This window comes from Solea solea, chromosome 18 (assembly GCF_958295425.1).
Source record: "Solea solea chromosome 18, fSolSol10.1, whole genome shotgun sequence".
Lineage (NCBI taxonomy): Eukaryota > Metazoa > Chordata > Actinopteri > Pleuronectiformes > Soleidae > Solea > Solea solea.
This window is the reverse complement of record NC_081151.1, coordinates 14,180,702-14,199,958: the sequence shown is the minus strand read 5'-3', so window position 1 is coordinate 14,199,958 and position 19,257 is coordinate 14,180,702. Positions and strand designations below refer to the sequence as shown.

The window sequence follows — 19,257 nt, the reverse complement described above, 5'->3', positions numbered from 1 at the left end:
GGTTTATCTCCAAGTTCAAAATATTTCTGTTTAATTTTCAATAGAAGACTACCAACACGTTTATTGAGAATGATATTGTATCGATTCTAGTGTAGGACTTACGTACATGAGAGTCAAAAGAAAATTCCTTATCCGTAGGATGCTGCAGTCGCCATATTTCAACCATATTCCTTGTTTTAATTAAATCATTCAGAATTCCTACTGAGGTTATTGCAGGAGGTGGTTTTGTAGAAAGTCTATCTAGGACCGGTCAAGATAACAATTAAAGTCGCCTCCAATAATGACATTAGAGGTAGAGGCCGGTATCAAATCAAATGTTTTACGGAAGAAGTCAGGATTGTCAATATTTGGGCCGTAGATGTTAAGCAGCCTTATTGGAAAGGAGTTTATGTGCAGAGACCAATTTAAATTTATCATTTATACTGCTATGGGTTGTACTATCGGATACTGAGATTATCTCTAGAATAAATCTATCTGGTATCCTCTCAAAAGCACTCAAAACATAATAGAACGAAACACAAATAGAACCTACTTGTAACCTGGGCGGTATTCCATCAACGTAGCTAAGAATTGCCAGACTTAGGTGTAAGCTTGAAGCTTGACTAAGCTCCACCTCCCAATCCAGCTCCAAGTCGTTCCATCAAGTGAAATCAGCTGGCTCCACCTGACGCTTAGTCAAGCCTCAACTGTTAAGCCTCAACTTGTGCACGCCCACAGGGAAAATAAAAAGCCCATTCTGGAAACTGTGAAAAATGCCGAAAAGCAAGGGAAAAGAACGTGCAGAGATGTTCTCCGCAGCGGAGCAAACCCTCCTCATGGAGGTATATGAGGATTACAGCCACATAATCCGAAAGAAGGGCAATACCGCGGCAATCAATAAAGCGAGGGATGTGGTGTGGCAGAATATTGCCGACAGGCTGAATGCGTAAGTGACAAAGAAAATGAAGTATTTCAGCATTATCATGTTATATAAATCCCCCATCAAAGGGACAAAATATATGTAGACAATAATCTACCAATTGATTTCTTGATGTATTAAAATAGCATTATTGTTTCACTGCAATTTATGTGAAATTCTCCATATTTTATCGTTTGTCAGCCCTAGTAGTAATGTTAGAAAGTGATATTCATCACATTTATCACCTGATTGTTATGCAAATCGATGGGATAGCTTTCATTTATTTCCTGCATGGCCAATTGCTCTGTTTAATTGGATAGAATTGATATCATTTTCATTTAAGCCTGTCATTTTTACATGCTGTATTTGTGCTACTTCTGTATTTTGTCCCAGATGCTATATGTTGAATTGTTGTATTTTCATTTTATTTGATGTAAAGCACTTTGAATCGCTAAAATGTGCTATATAAAGTTGCCTTGCCTACATTTTTTATAATAATAGGCTACATTTAATCAAAGTATTTTACATGACTCATCACATTTATCATACAATTGATGGTAGATTATTACATGAAGAAATGCAATGTTGGTTATCATTCTATAGGAAATAATCATATGACAGATCTTTTCTCACATAGACTACTGAAACCTCTCACACATACTACTGAAAATCAAACCTCTCACAAATACTAGTGAAACTTCTCACATAGACTAGTGAAACCTCTCACATGGACTACTGAAACCTCTCACATGGAATACTGAAACCTAGCCTAGTCAAACTGATAAAGTATCTCAAAAATATCGACTTAGTATCTGAAAATAATGACTTATAATGACTAAATCATTATTTTGAGATACTTTATCAGATACTTATCACAAGATGCAGAGTGGGATATTTGTCCCCTTCCAGTTCACGCTGAACATCATAAAAGGGCTCCAAAAATGACAATAACATGCCCAAAGTTACGCATGCAGCGGTGTCAGGTCTTCCCAGCTCCATCAAGCAGACAGCCAAATTTACTCTTCACCACACGTTAAAAGCGATGATTCATAACAAATAACATATAATTTACAACCTGCAAGAAATGTGTTTTATGAGCGGAAAAAAGTAAGCCCGAGGCCCAACCCAACTCATTTGCATTTCCAGTGAAGACTCTACTGTGAGCCAATATATAGCTGTTCAGTCCGGGCTGTTATTTGGCTCGCACTGGACGGCTGGTGATCCTCTGCATCTCTGGAGGGTAGCTGTTTTCTGGTTTTATATGTTTACCAGTGGGAGGGGGCATTGTAAAACAGAGACGACCAATGAGACTTTGGGATCCTACTCCAGGAATGTCACCTCTAGTTATAAAAGAGGCAGTTCTGTTCTGTGAATAGGCCTTATTCATAAAGAACAATAGATTACAGACGCAAGCTTCTTTTCCACATCTTCCGCCGCCAAATAAAAACACATCTCTTTCGACTGTACCTCGTCTAAGAAAAATTGCACTTACTTGTACATCACACTTATGAGTAGCACTTTATAGTTTGGCATACTTGAAGCACTTAATTACGTCTAGCTCTTGTTTCTACCCAATAGTTGAAATGCACTTACTGTAAGTAACTTTGGATAAAAGTGTCCACCAAATGACATGTAATGTAAAAGCTTAGGCCCCAACACCAACTATCAAAGTGCATGGAGAGTCAAAAAAGAGTCAAGCAAAATCTTTTGTATAAGGAATAACTTGATTCATGAGGTCATTATCATATACAAGAAATGCATGTCTTTCCTCTCTACAACAGTAACAATATCTAGTTGTGATCGAGTAACAATTGCAAATTTTATAGCATATGATTCCATGATGATCTATGATTTTCCTGGTAATGGGCTAATTGTTTCTAATTAGAATAGAATAGAATAGAATAGAAATACTTTATTCATCCCCAAGGGGAAATTGTTTTAACATAGCAGCAATGCAACAAATATTATAAACATAAAACGTAAAATGTGCAACAGTGGTAAAAAATAGTGCAATAATGAAGGAGTGGCATAATGGAGTGCAATGTCATACTGTATGTCACGGAGAGAAAATGTCCATTGTGCAAATGAGCAGTTTTTTTTTTTTTTTTTGTGACTATTACAGAGAGTTATTGTAAGTTTTGATGGCTGATGGCAGGAATGACTTCCTGTATCTGTCCTTGTGACAGCGGAGCTGTCTGAATCTCTTGGAGAATGTGCTCTCCTGGGCCTGGAGGATGTGGTGGAGAGGATGATCGGTGTTATCCATGATGGAAAAAAGTTTATTCAGCATCCTCCTCTCCACCACCGTTTCCACGGTGTCCTGTTTGCAGCCGATGATGGAGCCGGCCTTCTTTATCAGTTTGTTTAGTTTGTTAGTTTCACTGGCTCCAATGCTGCTCCCCCAGCACACCACGGCAAAGAACAGTGCACTGGCCACAACAGACTGGTAAAATAACTCCAACATCTTGCTGCATACATCAAAGGATCACAGCCTCCTCAGAAAGAAGAGCCTGCTCATCCCATTCCTGTACACAGCACCGGTGTTAGCCTTCCAGTCCAGTCTGTTGTTCAGACTCACACCAAGGAATTTGTATTCCTCCACCATCTCAATGTCCTCCCCCAGTACTCTCAGAGGTTGTGGAGCTGTCCTCTTCCTCCTGAAGTCCACCACCATCTCCTTGGTCTTGGTCACATTCAGAATCAGGTGGTTCTCACTGGCCCACTTCACAAAGTCAGATACCACTGTCCTGTACTCCCCCTCCTGTCCATCCCTCATACACCCCACCACCGCAGAGTCATCGGAGAACTTCTGCAAGTTGCATGACACAGAGTCATATTTAAAGTCTGAGGTGTATATGGTGAACAGGAAGATTGCCCCAACATGCAACTATTATATGTATTATTATTATTTGCTAAAGGTGTTAATTAGGTGGGATCACCCTTCACTTGTTAATGCAATTCCATAAATGCAGTTAGAAACTAATTTTATAAACATTATTGATTTTTTCATTATTGAAGTACACCAACACCTACTCAATTACAGTAACACAAGTAAATGTAATGTATTACTTTCCACCTCTGACTGTACGTAAAAAATGAAATTAAAAGAAGTTATAAACTGCAGTCATCCAAGTCATTCGGTGGCACTGTTATGGAAACATCTGGCCGCCTGAAACTACTGTCTCTGGTAGTGCAGAGACATACTATTGAAGACAGGAGTAGAAATGAAGCAACACTGCCATCTAGTGTATACACTGTATCAATGTGCAGCAGTTAAACACCCTTACCTGTTCACCTGGTTTGTCTTTGTGCACATAATCTACTTTAATCCAAAAACAATGAACACACTGGGTTTGGCTCCATGGCCTTTTTTTGGATGATGTATTCTGTCATTTCCTTAATATTATTATTGAGATTATTATTGTTATTGTTATTTAAAATTTAGGCATTTATTTTCTCACCAAAAACATCTGTATTATTCTAAATAAGTAGTAGTTAATGGTTTCGCCAAGAATAAAAAAATGCAATAAATTCATTAATGAAACATGAGATAATGGTAAAGATTAAAGTTTAAAGGACTGTTGCTCTAGTCAAATTTAAAAAGTATCGATTATGAGTTCCTGTGCTACACAAAGTAACCACAGAGTGTCACTATAACGCTAATAGTTCAGTTTAGCACCCGTGTTGTTTTCGTCAATGATGACGATGACGAAATTATTTTGTTGACGCCCCTTTTTTTCATGACGATAACGAGACGGTGACGAGATTAACATCTCATGTTTGACGACCAAAACATGGCGAGACGTGTGTGAGTTTTCGTTGACGAGACGAGAATGTACGTAAATGTCAGTGTGTGGTTTGTCAGACGTTCAAAGTGCACGACATTTCTGCTTATTGTGCGCGTAATCTGTCAATCAAAACCTAAAAATGACTTGGTCCGTGTTTCAAGACGATTTGCGCTCCTCGCCCTGATGACGCGACGCGGTTGGGGCGCACTGAGGACAGTCTGCTCCGATCGACAGTCGCTCCGGGGGCAGGCGGGCGGGAGAAGCCGGAGCGAGTGCACATGTCCGCGGCCCCGGGAAGCGGCGAGGTCCGGGCGGGGGTTCGCTGTAAACCACCTTCATGTCAAACTTATGTGTGACACTGTTGTATGATGAAGTCGGCATCAATTCATGAAAAAAACTGTTGAAAAGTGGAAATATGGAGATTAAAGGTTTCTGCCCAACAGTAATCTCCAATAATTATTGACCTATAGGTATTTGTTAAAAGACTATACTTCTTTCTTTTTTTTTTAAACTAAAACTATTTAAAAAAAATATTTTTTCAGCACATTGCAAATAACAGAGTAAAAGATTACATAATTTTACTCACAATTGCATTGCTTTATTTTTTATTATTCACGAAAATTAACACTGAAAAATAAGACACAAAAGAACGATATTGCTTCAGTTTTTAGTTTGCATCGCTCTCATTTTTAACGCATTTGTAATCTTACATTGCAAGGTGCAAACCCAGTGTGTATGTAGTAATGTTGTTTGTTGACCCAGGTGTAAATCTTCCCAGTTTAGTGTTGAAATTATACATGGTCTGAACAAAATCTACTGCTTTGCTGGTCAAATGCTACCGACTTAACATCTTTTGGCTTTCTTGAGTGATACTCCATTTTTGTCAGATTTTTATTAATCATTATTATTTAATTATTTTTAACAAATGGCAATAACAAATGATTGACCCCCCCCCCCCCCCCCCCGTTGTTGTTTTTTAAATTAAAACCTCAGGATGAAGCTATGAGTCAACATTCAACATTGGGGAAAGGGCACTTTGTCTTATAGGTCTAATCTTATTTTAACATTACACTGAGGAGTACACACACATTCAAATTGGTAGTGACATATTCAAAATAAACTCTCATGTAAAGATTTTTTATCTTGTTCACATATGTGAAATAGATAAGTGAAGAAAAAGCTTGAATACAGTCAATGTTTGATCAATCAGTGAATTCCAATTGTGGTACATTTTTTAGACAACAGCATTGTTAAACTAAATCCATACAACTATATTTTCATTTGAAAATGGCATTTTTGAAGAATAACAATCTGCATCCAGACAAGCATCAGCTCTGAATCAAACGTAATCTGCTCTCTTACAAAGAGAGAACTTTACCTGTTTATAGCTATCGGCATCTTACATACACATGACAAAATCAATCCTGGTCTGTTAAGCTGTGACTGAGATATACACCTCTGAACTTTTTATGCGACTTCTGTTGTAAAATCTAAATTGACACCAAATCTGTGATCTGGATCACACCCAGAATAAATTTACTCTTAGTATCTGATCCTGCATACACATGCCAAATCAACGATTTTTTATTTTTACAGTTTTGCCCATTATAAGAGATTGGAATTTCTAAAACATTTGATACTTTTTGTGACATCATCACTGGGTAGATTCTTACCAAAATCTTTACGGGAACACACTTGGGAGATCACCAAACCATCACAAAAAAATTGATCCATCAAAAAAACTGTAGAGAGGAAGTTGCTAACATTAGGACAAACTTTCTAATAAACCCACACTGTTAAAAACATGCAGTGTGGATGTAGCTCCAGTTAATCATAATGAGCTCTGACTTTGTGGTTGTCATACTTCTATAACGTAGTCCGAGTTGCCACAGATCACCCCAGCATCTTCATTGTGGGCACAGTTATGAGCCCCAACGCCAGCATGTTTGCACTCGAGTAGGCTGGACTCTGTACCTTCACACTGAACATCATCCAGAAGAATTCTCAGATCCTTCCCCTCACCAAACTCAGAGTTCTTGGCTGCTTTCCGGGCATAGTGGAATCCCAGCTGCCGACAAACCACCGCAGCATTCTCGATGGACCACAGGTCGTCACACACAGTGCCCCACTCCCCGTCAATGAAAATCTCCACCCGTCCGTGGTCGTGACGACCCTGTTCGTCTCCAACCAGCCTCACCTTTCCACTCCAAAGCTCTGGTGTACTCTTTGCTCTAGATTTTTCCTTCCTACGCCGACCTTTCCGTCGTGAATGTCTGGGTGGTCTGGTGGTTGCAGAGGTTGGTAGAGACATGGCCAGGTCTAGTTCTGGTTCAGCTAAACGGTCAATGAGCTCTTGGTGCCAGTCATGTGATTCTGTGGGTTGTGGCTCTGGTATGTTTTTGTTCAGTGGCTCAACTCCAATCAGCACTGATAGAGAGGCAACAGAAAAACACCAAATATGAACATAAACAAATAATGTAGCAGAAATGTTAGTCTGGTGTTTTGTGGTGGGACTGACTCACTTTCCTGTGGAACAAACTTGATGAGATTACTTTTCACTCTCACAGGAAGAGGATCATAGTGACACTGTCTCGGTGGAGCACGCCTGAAAAACATTTTACAAAAACAGATAATTGATAGAAATTAGAAAGAAGTCACTTCAACTGCATCAACTGTCAGAGGCCACCTTTACACCTGGCATTAGAATGCTTTTTCTGTGATCAGATGAAGAGCACCTTTTGTTACCTTCCCCTCTTCTTCTGCAAAGATTTCCACCAGCAGACTATGGTAACATGTCCTATGAACTGCTATATAAACAACAACAATAATTTTGAGCCATCGTGAATTTGCAGTATTCTTCTGCTATTTCGAAGTAGGGGAATAACTCGTCTTTGACAAGTGGAAAACTAACATTTTCACATTAGCTGTGCTTGGAGCATTAGGTGTGACAAAACAAGTAGAGACCCAATGGCCAGACTGGTTTCAGTTGAGACAAACAAGAGGTGGTGTAGCTTACCCAAGTGTGGTGGTAGATGGCTGGAGTGCCTATGCTCCTAAGCATCTAGCTCGGTCATCAGTGTAGGTTTTTTTGTATTAGGATTTTGAATTTGTGAGAAAAGCAAATCTAATGTCCAAAATGAAGTAGCATACAAGCAGGGATGAGTCTCTTTGTTGTCTGCTTCACATTTCCTTTAATCTGGGGGGACACTACAAGATATTTTGCCCGATTTTACAGACGACTCACAGTTTGGCAGAGTCTGCTTCAGTCAGCACTAGTTGGGGACAGTCGGCATGGCTAGTTGCCACAGAAATCTGCTAGTGTGTGAGGGGGTAAAGACTCAAATCGTCAAAAATGTGTGAGAGTAAGAGTCCCAACCTCAGTCACAATGAATCAAACAGGTCTGATTTTTTTGAGCCGACTCTGGACATAATCGAGTAGCAAATGACAGAGAGTAGTGTCAGAAAATGAGAGGAAGTTATTTAACAGACACTTTCATGCAAAGCGACCTACAAGGGAATTGAGTACAACATCAGGTGCAGGCTTAAATGTGTGATCCCCAGTCTTTCATTTATCATAAAAGAAATCTGCTAAAACCTGCTGGTGGGGGGGAATGGCTCAGTGGTTAAGACCAAAAGACATCATGGTTGCAATGGTCGCAAGTTTGACTCCACCCCTGGCTGATTGTAATCAATTCCATTGTAAGTTGCTTTGGGTAATGTAATGTAAAAAAAACAGTCTGTTAGTGTGTACACACTAACACCAAGTCAATAACAACTTTAAAGCTTAAAGTTTTTACAGTAAGCTATTTATCCCCAGATCTGAGAATTTGAGACTGTGGAAAATTACACTGATTCCCACTCAAAACCTTATATCACATTGTTTCTCAATAAAACTAGTCAGACAAGACAGTGTCTCTGACACGCAAAACTGAACTATCCCTTTAAAATGATCTCTAGTAAATTAGGTGACACAACAATAAGTAATGCAAGATATCTTTAGATGTTTTCTTTTCCCAAAGAGTGCAGGGCTGTCACAACAGCACATCCCTCTAGCTCATGTCTGGTTGTAATTATTAACAGATGTGTGTGCTCGATGTCCAAAGAGCAGGAACAGGACTGTGAGCACGTACTGCACACGGCACATGCCACACAATAATTCTGCTCTTAAACATAAAATAATGGTAACTTTATTCACCTGGAGGGATCCGCCACTTTATAAACGACTCCTGATGGTGACGTAGCGCTTGGTATTCCAGTCGACATGAAATACAGCTCACCTGATGGAAAAAAACACAAAAATGTAGTTAGCTAATGTGCAAAGAATACTTAAGTATTGAGCTTTGCTGTGAGGTTGTGTGCACATATTTCTGCATTACCAGCTTCATCTTCAGCAAAGGAGATTATGTACTGGTGATAGTTGTTAATGAGTCCAGGGAAGGCACAGGTCAGGCCCATCCCCATACAGATCTCATTGTATTTCCACCAGCCTGTGTTTCTGTCCTCCTGTAGACTCATCAAACGCCTACAACAGGAACAATACAAATCATTATAGAATTTTATTTGCAATTTATTAAACTTTGGTTTCTGTTGTGTCACATTTCACAAAGAACAATTAAACAGCATTAAGCCAGCCCCACACTAGAGGATAATTGGCCAGATTCCAGTCCTGATCTGGCCCTTTCTACAATCGTGGGGCCTTCCAAATTTATCCTGTAATGCGAGGGATTAACAGACGCATCACGGATGCATCAGTCTTCCAAATTTCAAATCATATGTATTAAACATGTTTGATATTAACAGTGCAATCTTATAGTATTGGAACAGTGAGGCCAATTCCTTTATTTTTGCCATAGACTGAAAACATTTGGGTTTGACATCAAAAGATGAATATGAGACAAAAGATGAACATTTTGGCTTTTACTTTCAGGCATTTACATCTGGATCTGATACAGAACATAGAAGATAGCACCTGTAGTTTGACCTCACCCATTTTTCATGTGAGCAAAAATATTGGAACAGACAGACTTAAAAAGGATTGAAGTAAATAAGACTTAATATTTAGTTGATTTCAATAACTGCATCAAGCCTGTGACCCACTGACATCACCAAACGTTTGCATTCTTCTGCTATGATTTTTTTCTTTCAGTTGTCTGAACAGTGATTGGGGTGTGAGCAGAACCCTGCAATAACCAATGAGAGGAAATGGATGTTGCAACGTAGACTTTCCGTCTTCTCAGCCATGACTTTATCCAGTTTTTTGTGTTTCTCAGCACAAGAAATCACACACACGACAGCTATTAACTGATGATGCCCACAGTCCAAAATTATGCGAGTTTCTGTGAGATCCAAAATCCCTGGAATCCCTTTCTGAACTTGTTTAATTAAACACCAAGTGTGTGGTCCTGCATCTTGACTGGATCATCTCTGTGCTTTCTCAAGATTAAAACATTGAAAATTGGTTGCAAAGTTCATTGTGTCAATCAAGTCAGATTCGAAAACCCTAGTGTGGGGCAGGCTTTAGGGACCATTCACAATAGCATATTTTGGGTCACACAGCAGTGTAGCTGCCAATGCAGCATAAAAACCCGGATTTGTGTCCCAATCCGACGGATGGCTTTAGGTGCATTGAGGTTTCTCCCACATTCCAAAAACATGCATAGGTTGCTTAGACACTCCAAATTGACCAAAGGGCAATGAGCGTTCGACATGTCCAGGGGGTACGCCACCTTTTGCCCTATGTCAGCTGGGATTGGCTCCAGTGCCCCACAACCCTCAATTTCAGCAAATCTTTTTCGACTCACGGCAAAAGAAGTAGGTGAAGCTGATTGTGTTTCACGCTGATATAAAATCTGACACCATCATCCAGAATCAGTTCCTGAATCAGTTGGTGGAATAAAGGATGCACATAGACATGGCAATTTTCTTAATTTTCCCTCCACAAAGGTATTGCAAAGCTGGGATGAGGAAAGGGCAGGGCACTGCTAGTAATCAGACATCTTTGGTTAATATGTCAATTAATTGAGTGAAGTTGCAGGAACTTCAATCTTCACAGCAGTTCCCAGGTTTTGTTATGGGAACAGAAGCACATCCCCACGTGTACAACCTCTGAGAGGGGTACATTACATTTAGCAGGTGTTTTTATCCAAAGCAACTTACAATGGAATTGAGTACAATCAGCCAGGGGTGGAGTTGAACTTGCGACCATGATGTCTTTCGCACCCAGGGTACTGGTCTTAACTACTGAGCTACTCCACCCAAAGGGTATAAAGTGTATGAAACATGCTTAAAAATACATTTTGTAGCCCATTATTTCACCAGTTTAACTCTTACCCACTCATGAAGTCTCCAAATATATACATGCCATTCAGGTTGGGGTATTCACAGCCTCGGTACACATAACCACCAGTCACTGACTTGCCCATCTTGTGTGGATATGCATAAATAGGCAGGACATCATCTGTGAACAAAACCTACAGGTCATAATTAGTATCACTGTGGCTGTCCCTCATCTGATTTGAGTGTGAAAAATAATTATGATTAATAATTAATAATTATTGTCAAGTATTAAATATTAATTTGATCAAATTGGGGCACCACCCTGAAAACAGGGAAAAGAAAATAATTTATTTAATCAAATGACACAATATCAATTAAGCAACTTGTATCAACGAGGCTTATTAACACAAAGTTAATTTAATGATCAAGGTTTTTTGAGTAGTTTAAATCAATAAATGTCACTCACCACAGCTAAAAATCACACAAGCTATGTACAAGTAAACACCACTGATTGTGTGTGTGTGTGTGTGGACATGCATGACCATGGAAAGAAGAGTCAGGAAGTGACACGGTTAATAACCGGGCGATGCCACTCCCACTTCTGGAACCAAAAGCGGAGGTGTGCGCAGTAGCAGTGACTGTAAACGCACCCCTCTACAAATACCAAATACACAAATACATTTCTGCTTGCACAACGGGGACCTGACGGGACTTGTGGATGCAGGATAGATGGATTTCTCCCAGATGAGGGAGTGCTTCAATGTCACTGGGTCACTTGGTCCACAGGCATTTCCAGGGGTTCCCTCTGGACGTAGGTGGAGCTCCAAGGAGCCTGGCCACCAGGAGGTGGTTCTTCTTTTCCAGGGCTCGATTTCTCTTGGCCTGGAGATGCTCAGTTTTGCATCACCACAGACTGATTCTGTTGCTCTTTGGCTAACAGCCAAGCCTTGTGCTTCTGCACCAGAAGCAGTTGTCCAGATCGTATCCCTTTAGGTGAATTTTCTCCTGGATAAGGCTAGCCACTACCTCCTGTGGTCTCATCACTGGGGTTCTGAGTGGTGCTGGCAGGGCTCTTCGGCGGGTCATTTTCGTTCAGCTAGGCTGCTTACATCGCAAGCTAGGTTTTCAACACAGACCAAGTTATCCTGTGCCCTAGGGCAATGTAGAGCTTCTTAAAGGGATAGAATGAACACAGGGAAAATTGACCCATGAATAACAGGGTGCCACAGCTTCAGTAAAATGGGCTAGGTGCAGCGAGAATTGACCCGTCACTTATAAACAGTCACAGCTATCTTGGTGGGCTATGACAATGGCTGGGCTGTGTATGGGGAAAATCTTCCTGTGACTCACTGATGATGACTTAAAACTACAGTTATTGTGTCAGCTGTGTGAGTGGATCAATTCACTGTCAGCTAGCACATGCTTAGAAATACACCATCAGGAAGGTTTATTCTGTTTAGTTAGCCAATAAATCAAATTCAAACAATTTAGGAGGTGAAACTTCAAGAATTCAAGTGAAACTTAACAACAAGCTATCTGGCATTTGTACAAGCACACTTATGACAAAGTTGGTATACTTGAGAGCCTCACACAGGTCACTATTAATGTTGGGGAACAACAGTTAATGGCAATAATTTGATTGTTAAAAATAATTAAAAAATTATTAGGGAAATCAATCTAAAAAAAAAAAAGCAAAGCAATCTATGCCTTTAAAATCAGTCTCCGCAATCACTGTAATTGACTATAATATCAAAAGATATCCCAATTAAACAGTATTATCAAAATCACACAAGCTATGTACAACATATACACCGGCATCTGTGGCGTCTGTGAGTGAGATCTCATACAAGAATGAATGAGAGAGAGAAAATTATGAATGGCGAATGTTAGGGCTGGGCAATATGCCTGAAAAGCATATCATGATATAACTATTTCATATTGATCAATATCAATTGATCATTTTTCATGACCTATTAAAAAATGAAGAATAATAAATAAATAATAATGACTGCACACAGTCATTGCAGGGCCCTCGTGTCCAGATGCAAGCTTCCCCACACAAGTCGGGGAGTGCAGCAGTTCCCTGACCTCAATTCAAAATGGCCGACATCACGTTAGAAGAAGTTTGTGTCAATAGATGTGTTCAGGGTCAGTCTCTCGTGTCACGTATGAAGTTTTGAGGCGATCGGTCACTGTATGGCGAAGTTATATGTACTTCCTGTTTCGTGGCGAATAGTCGAAATTCGCCAAACTTCCAATGGTTGCTGTGGCCACGCCCTTTTGGATCCGCAAAATCTTTTGACAACATTTGTCGCATTTTTTATGTCAGTGCGATAAACTGACTGGCCAGAGTGCCGTCAAAGGAAGAGACGTCCCACACATAAATCAAGCTGAACAGCGTCGAACTGTAGATCACTTAAAACTACTTATTATTATATATTTAACAGAGGAGTCTGGTGTATTTAGGGACAGACCACTGCCGCTGTAGTCTGTGGAGTAGGAGGCTGTACTCCAGAAGTGTGTGGACAGAAATCTAGCTGAACCATGCCAAATTGTAGATAAGTTAAAACTACTTAACAATCCTAAAAAACGTGGCTTAATTTCCAGTAACTACAGAAGTCTGGTGTAAAGTCTCTAGTCACTCGTGTGTGTGTGTCGCGTATAAAAGTCACCGCAAGTCAACACAGTCTCACTCAGCCGTGCAGTGATGACTCCGTATATGACTCAGTATTGTGCTTAAAGAGGAACTAAACCCCTGTTCTGAAGCTGACTCCGCCCAATGCCTGATTTTAAAAATCTACAAAAAGTGGGCGGGGAGTTATCAATAAGTGGGGGGGTGAGTGAGCACCGCAGGGGGCGTGGCGATCGAGTGACAGCAAGTGCAAATCGTGGCAGCTTGCTGTGGTATTTCCAGTGGCATATTAGAGCTGCACTTAGAGCATCATTAACTTTGTCTCTTTCTCTCCCTAGTTATAGTCTTTCCTTCCTTCCCTCTCTCTCTCTCTCTGTATTCTCAACTTGCAGGTTGCAGGATCAAGATCCAGTTTTCGAGGCTATCCATATCATACATATCATCACCATTATTATTGTGCTATAATTAAAAGTTGATATCAGTATAATTTTTATCAACACTCTCTGTTGCTGCTTTATAAATTACATTGCATTGCTATAAACATGTAATCATTGACTTTATAAACTTGTAACTTGATACAGTTGTTGTGTATCTGCTCCTGGTCTCTCGCTCTCTCTCTTCTGTCCCCCATTTTCCTTTCACCCCAACCGGTCGATGCAGATGGCTGCACACCTCTGAGCCTGGTTCTGTCAGAGATTTCTTCCTGTTAAGAGGGAGTTTTTTTCTCTCCACTGATGCCTAGTGCTTGCTCATCGTGTGAACTGTTGGGGTTCTCTGCTCTCCTTGATGTTGTCTATGTACAGTGCCTTGAGATAATGTACGATTTGGCGCTATACAAATAAAATTGAATTGAAAATAAAAATTGAATTACCCATGCTGATAAGTGATAAGTCACCGCAAATAAATTAATAATCTATGAATCGATGATGCAAGGGCAGATTGCTCTGGGTAGTTCATTCATACAGCCGCCCGCTTCCACAGAGACTTGTTTTTTTGGGGTTCTTCTCGCATGGAAATCCACTGTAAACACAACAAACGGAGCAGTGTTTCTACCGACCGAATAAACAGGAGCACACTGAGCTCGTGAGGACTCTGATGTAGTAAAGTGAACTACGATGTGGTGTCAACACGGGATCTTTTATTCTGAAAAGTAAACTGGATGTTTCTATCCGCCAGAAATACGAGTGCTGCGTATCCACTCCGAGTCCCCCCCCCACTGCTGTGTCTCTGAAGGGTTGGCTAGAGAAGGACGGTTAGTGACGGAGAACCGGGACAGTGACGACAGCCCGGTAAGAGCCAGCTAATATGAAAAATCAAATGTAATGGGAGATGTTTACCCAGAGAAGGCAGTACAAACATCCATTTTTAACACAAAATACTTTCCACAAAACTACCAAGAGTTGGACCTGGATCAGTGAATAATATTACTAGATAACCTAATACACTAGTTTTAACCTGAAAAAAGTGGTTTAGGGGTTTAGTTACTCTTTAAAATAGTGTTGTTTGACTACATAAATGGGATCATTGACTTTTAAATAACATCTGCATATCACCGTTGTGTTGATTTAACATTAGGCCAAATCCATTTCAATCTTCAATTTCAAGTATGATTTAAATCAGTTACATATTTCCCATTCTTTAGACAGTTGTTGGAGGTGAAAGATGGTGTTTGGGACCAGTCAGTACCAGTCATGTCAGTCCTCAACAGCACACAAAAGTTAAGGGAGTCCCTCTGGTCTTGACTACAAGTCTAGTGTGTACTGTGAATGAACAAATGATCACGTACAGCGTGAGTCGATGGTGGTTTAACCAAACAGGTTGACACAGGTAAACCCGAGTCAGTCTGTGAATCTAACATTTCGACAGCCACCATCTCAATGTGTGATCTGTCAGCTCGCTGGACACTGCTGCTGCTGTATGTTACGTTATTGTTGTAGCACCATAACAACAACAATAAACAGGCCTCTTAAAAAACGCCACTTAAAAAAGGCGATCAAACACAAAGACATGTTCAGACATGTTCAACACAAGGAAAGAACACTGAATTCTATCTCTAACTGCCCAGAAACTATTGCTTCTTACTGTGAGCTGATAATGAGGTGTTCGATCTATCTTTGTGTCCAGTTCAATTCGGTGGAGTTGTGGAGCATTGACGGGCTGTTGTGCGGCTCGCAGCAGGACAACAGTATCGACCAGTGAGCGTAAAAGCGGCATGCAACAGAGATTTGGAGAAGAGAGTGAACTGAAATGGATCGGTTGTATTTATGCACTCAGCCAGTGGGGATTGTTCAGCAGAGGCGGCCAATGAGACATCAGGATTGTGCTTTTGGTATTTCAGGTAGTGTGAAATGCAGGGAATTCTCGGAGCAGGAGTTCTTAAAACAGTCCTTTGTTTGAGAAAAAAGGACTCTCTTTGTGTTGAACCCCCACCTCTCACATGGAGTAGACTGTGCCCATGAAGAACAATGGAGATTACAGCCAAACAGGACTTGGGTGTCACAGGGTCACCTGCTTAGGGACTGTTTTTTCTTTATCATGTGTGTTTACTAACTCTCCTGTCATTGCAGATCTTGCCACCCCTGTCTGCCCTGAGCTTCCCCGCCCACTTCCACACCTGGCCCTCATTATCCTCATCAGCCTCCCTTTCAAATACAACCCATTCTCATTCACGGTCTGTCAGATCGTCATGCCACAAGCCCTGCTGGTTTGCTCTGCCCAAGACACTGCCTGTTATTTTGGCTATGGGTTTTCTGTGCCCCTCTCCCTCAGTTTAGTTTGCTGCCTATTATTTTTGAGACTTTAAATACATTTTGGGGTTTTTTTGACACTCTGAAAGGACTGGGTTTTGGACTCCCTCCATGAGCAGTTGCAGCAGCTCTCCCTGTCAGTACGGACTCCAGCAGCAGAGGCTCGGCTGCCTCCTCCAGAACAGTACTCTGGTGAGCCAGGAACTTGCAAGCCTTTCCTCGTTCAGTGTTCCCTCCTCTTTAAGCTCCACCCCTCCTCCTATTCGTCGGAACGAGCTTGTGTGGCATTCATCATTTCCCAGTTCACGGGGAGAGGCAGTCAGCTGTTTGCTCCTCAGTTGAACTTTTCTCTGCTGAACTGAAAAAGTTTTTGATCACGCCACTCTAGGAAGAGAAGCAGCCAGAGGACTGCTCAACCTGGTTCAGAGGAAAAGGAGTGTTGCAGACTTTTCCATTGAGTTTCGCACCATAGCCGCAGAAAGTGGAACTCTGCTTCACTTTACGATGCCTTTTATCATGGTCCGATGATATTTAAGATGAACTGGTGGCTCGAGACCCACCCGGGGGTTTGGATGCCATGATTTCTCTCACCATTTGTGTGGATGGGTGCCTCAGAGAGCGGAGACCTGTGTTTGCTGCCTGTTGTTTTTTAAACTTTAAATACATTTTGATGCTCTGAATTTGTGCTTTTATGGTTCAGTGTTTCCTAAGACCTAACAGTGGGCCCCCAACGGGAAGGATTGTCTAGTAACCATGCAGTCTGAGGATTGATGCCCATATAAGACACTGAACTTCCAAAATGCCCCTGATGGCGTGTGAATCAGAATCAACGTGTTTGTGTGGTCATTAGACTATATAAAATTGCATTTCCTATTAGAGCAGTTAATTTACTTTACTGTGAAATCTAGCATTTGATATTCAGCAAAAATAACTTGCATAAAAGAAAATTAAAAGTACATATTATGAGAATCAGTGTCAATTCCAGGGTGAATTATGCTTAATGATCATACGGGAAGACTTTAGAAACCAGATCAAATCTCTCTCTATTGTGAAATTTTAAGGCTGTGCCAGACCACTGAGTGTCATGTCATCTCTCTAAAGCTTATTCTTTTACATATTCTGAACAATTATGTTAGTGCTTGAAAGAGAAATTGGGATAAGTGAGGTTAGGTAGGGGCTGACACCAGCTGATGGCACAACCAGATGCAATGTCACCTTGTAATTGTCCAATTTACAGAATTTTTCAAAGCAACTGTGAGATAAGTATAATGTTGCACTGATGCACTGATTTTAATGCTGTGCTCTACAATTCAACAAATTATTAATAATTATCAATCCACTGGACTTATTGATATTGGTAAATGGTTTGTATTTAGATTAGATTAGATTTTTTTTTTTAGTCTTCATGACCTAGCTTTACACTACAGTTTTGCCATTGACTCACACTTTCATACAGTAAACCTTTGTGCAGCACATTTTCTGTCACTCATCTTTCATACCCATTCACACACAGCCATCGGGAGCAACTTGGTGTTAAGTGTCTTGCCCAAGGCACATTGGCATGAAGATAACTCACAGTCACAAACTCATGTTATGATGCATAAACTGGCCATAAAAAGTGGATGTAGGTTTCCAGTTTGCAGGGTGAGTCAAAGGAGGAAGTAACTGTTTATTGAGTAGCCACCAGGGGGCAACTTGGTTAGTTGCAAGAAGAATCTTCCAAAAAGTGCCTTGCTGCAGGTGACATCTGTGAACTTCCGCTTTCAAAAACTGACAAGGCCCCACTCAAATTGCAAATCTTGAGTTTCCAGCCACGGGAGGGCCACATCCACTGTACTTCTAGTGCCTGTCCCATGCCCGGATAAATGGTGAGTGTGGTGTCAGAAAGGGCATACAGTGTAAAATCTACAGCCATAAGGGGCATTTAGCTTAGCAGCTACTCTCGTGCCCTCTCAGTCCGACGTCCGTGAATTCAAACAAATGTGAAATAATTGCATAAACACCAGCTGTTTAACAGGTCAAACTGAAGGAGGAGATATAAGAGATGGAGGGAGCAAAAGATTCAATGACATTACAAGCAACAGCCATCAGGGGCTTGTTGTGTGATAACAACATTCGCTGTGAATGTTATCACACACCAAGCTGTCACTCTCAATAACTGCAGTGGACATTCCATGACAGCAACAGACTTAGAGTGAGTGTACTGTGAAGTACACTGTCATTGCAACGTAAACAAGGTTTGACCTCCAAACCATCTAACTGTAATGCCTACCAAGTGAGCTGTTGGCACACAGCTTCTTGTCATAGCAGGAGAAGCCCTCTTTAGCTCTCCAGCCGTAGTTCCGACCTTTCTCGATGATGTCGATCTCCTCAAACTTGTTCTGACCTACGTCCCCACAGAAGATGCGTCCTTTTCCCTCTTTGGTATGAGGGTCACCCCTGTCCACGGAACACCTCCACATGTTGCGGACACCGTAAGCATAGACCTCAGGTCGAGCTCCTCGCTTGTGTATGAAGGGATTATCTGGAGGGATTCTGTACAATGGGCCCCTCTCATTGTCATCCACATCAACACGAAGAACTTTACCGAGGAGAGACGACCTAAAATAGATGTAGCCATAAGGAAAACATGTTACAAATGTGACTATTTATGCCACATAAACAGTTACAAATATCACTGCTGAGAATGGGTCAGAGGGAATGTACAACCTGGACAGGTCACTAGCCTATGACATAGAGGAAAAAAATAAGTAACTGCAGTCCCTCAAAATCGAAGGAGCTGCAGTTGCTTATTTTTGGGAGACTGTCCTCCAATAAAACGTACATATAGGTCGTATGCAGGAATTACGACCTATGTTTACGTTTTCAAAACATGCGCCCCTAGTGGTTGTATACATAACAGTAACCACTTCCGCC

At 41.0% G+C, this 19,257-nt stretch overlaps 1 protein-coding gene across 1 annotated transcript in view; it reads right to left on the bottom strand.

The window, feature by feature from the left end:
* Positions 1 to 6,239: 6,239 nt before the first annotated feature.
* hhipl1 (HHIP-like 1) overlaps positions 6,240 to 19,257 on the bottom strand; it is a 29,704-nt gene continuing 16,686 nt past the window's right edge. The window contains exons 4-9 of the mRNA XM_058615676.1: positions 18,614 to 18,942; positions 11,017 to 11,143; positions 9,063 to 9,208; positions 8,882 to 8,963; positions 7,209 to 7,291; positions 6,240 to 7,113 (exon numbers count right to left, since the gene is read on the bottom strand). Coding sequence (XP_058471659.1) covers positions 6,545 to 7,113; positions 7,209 to 7,291; positions 8,882 to 8,963; positions 9,063 to 9,208; positions 11,017 to 11,143; positions 18,614 to 18,942 — 1,336 coding nt within the window. The 3' untranslated portion in view covers positions 6,240 to 6,544. The remainder of the gene's footprint in view (positions 7,114 to 7,208; positions 7,292 to 8,881; positions 8,964 to 9,062; positions 9,209 to 11,016; positions 11,144 to 18,613; positions 18,943 to 19,257) is intronic.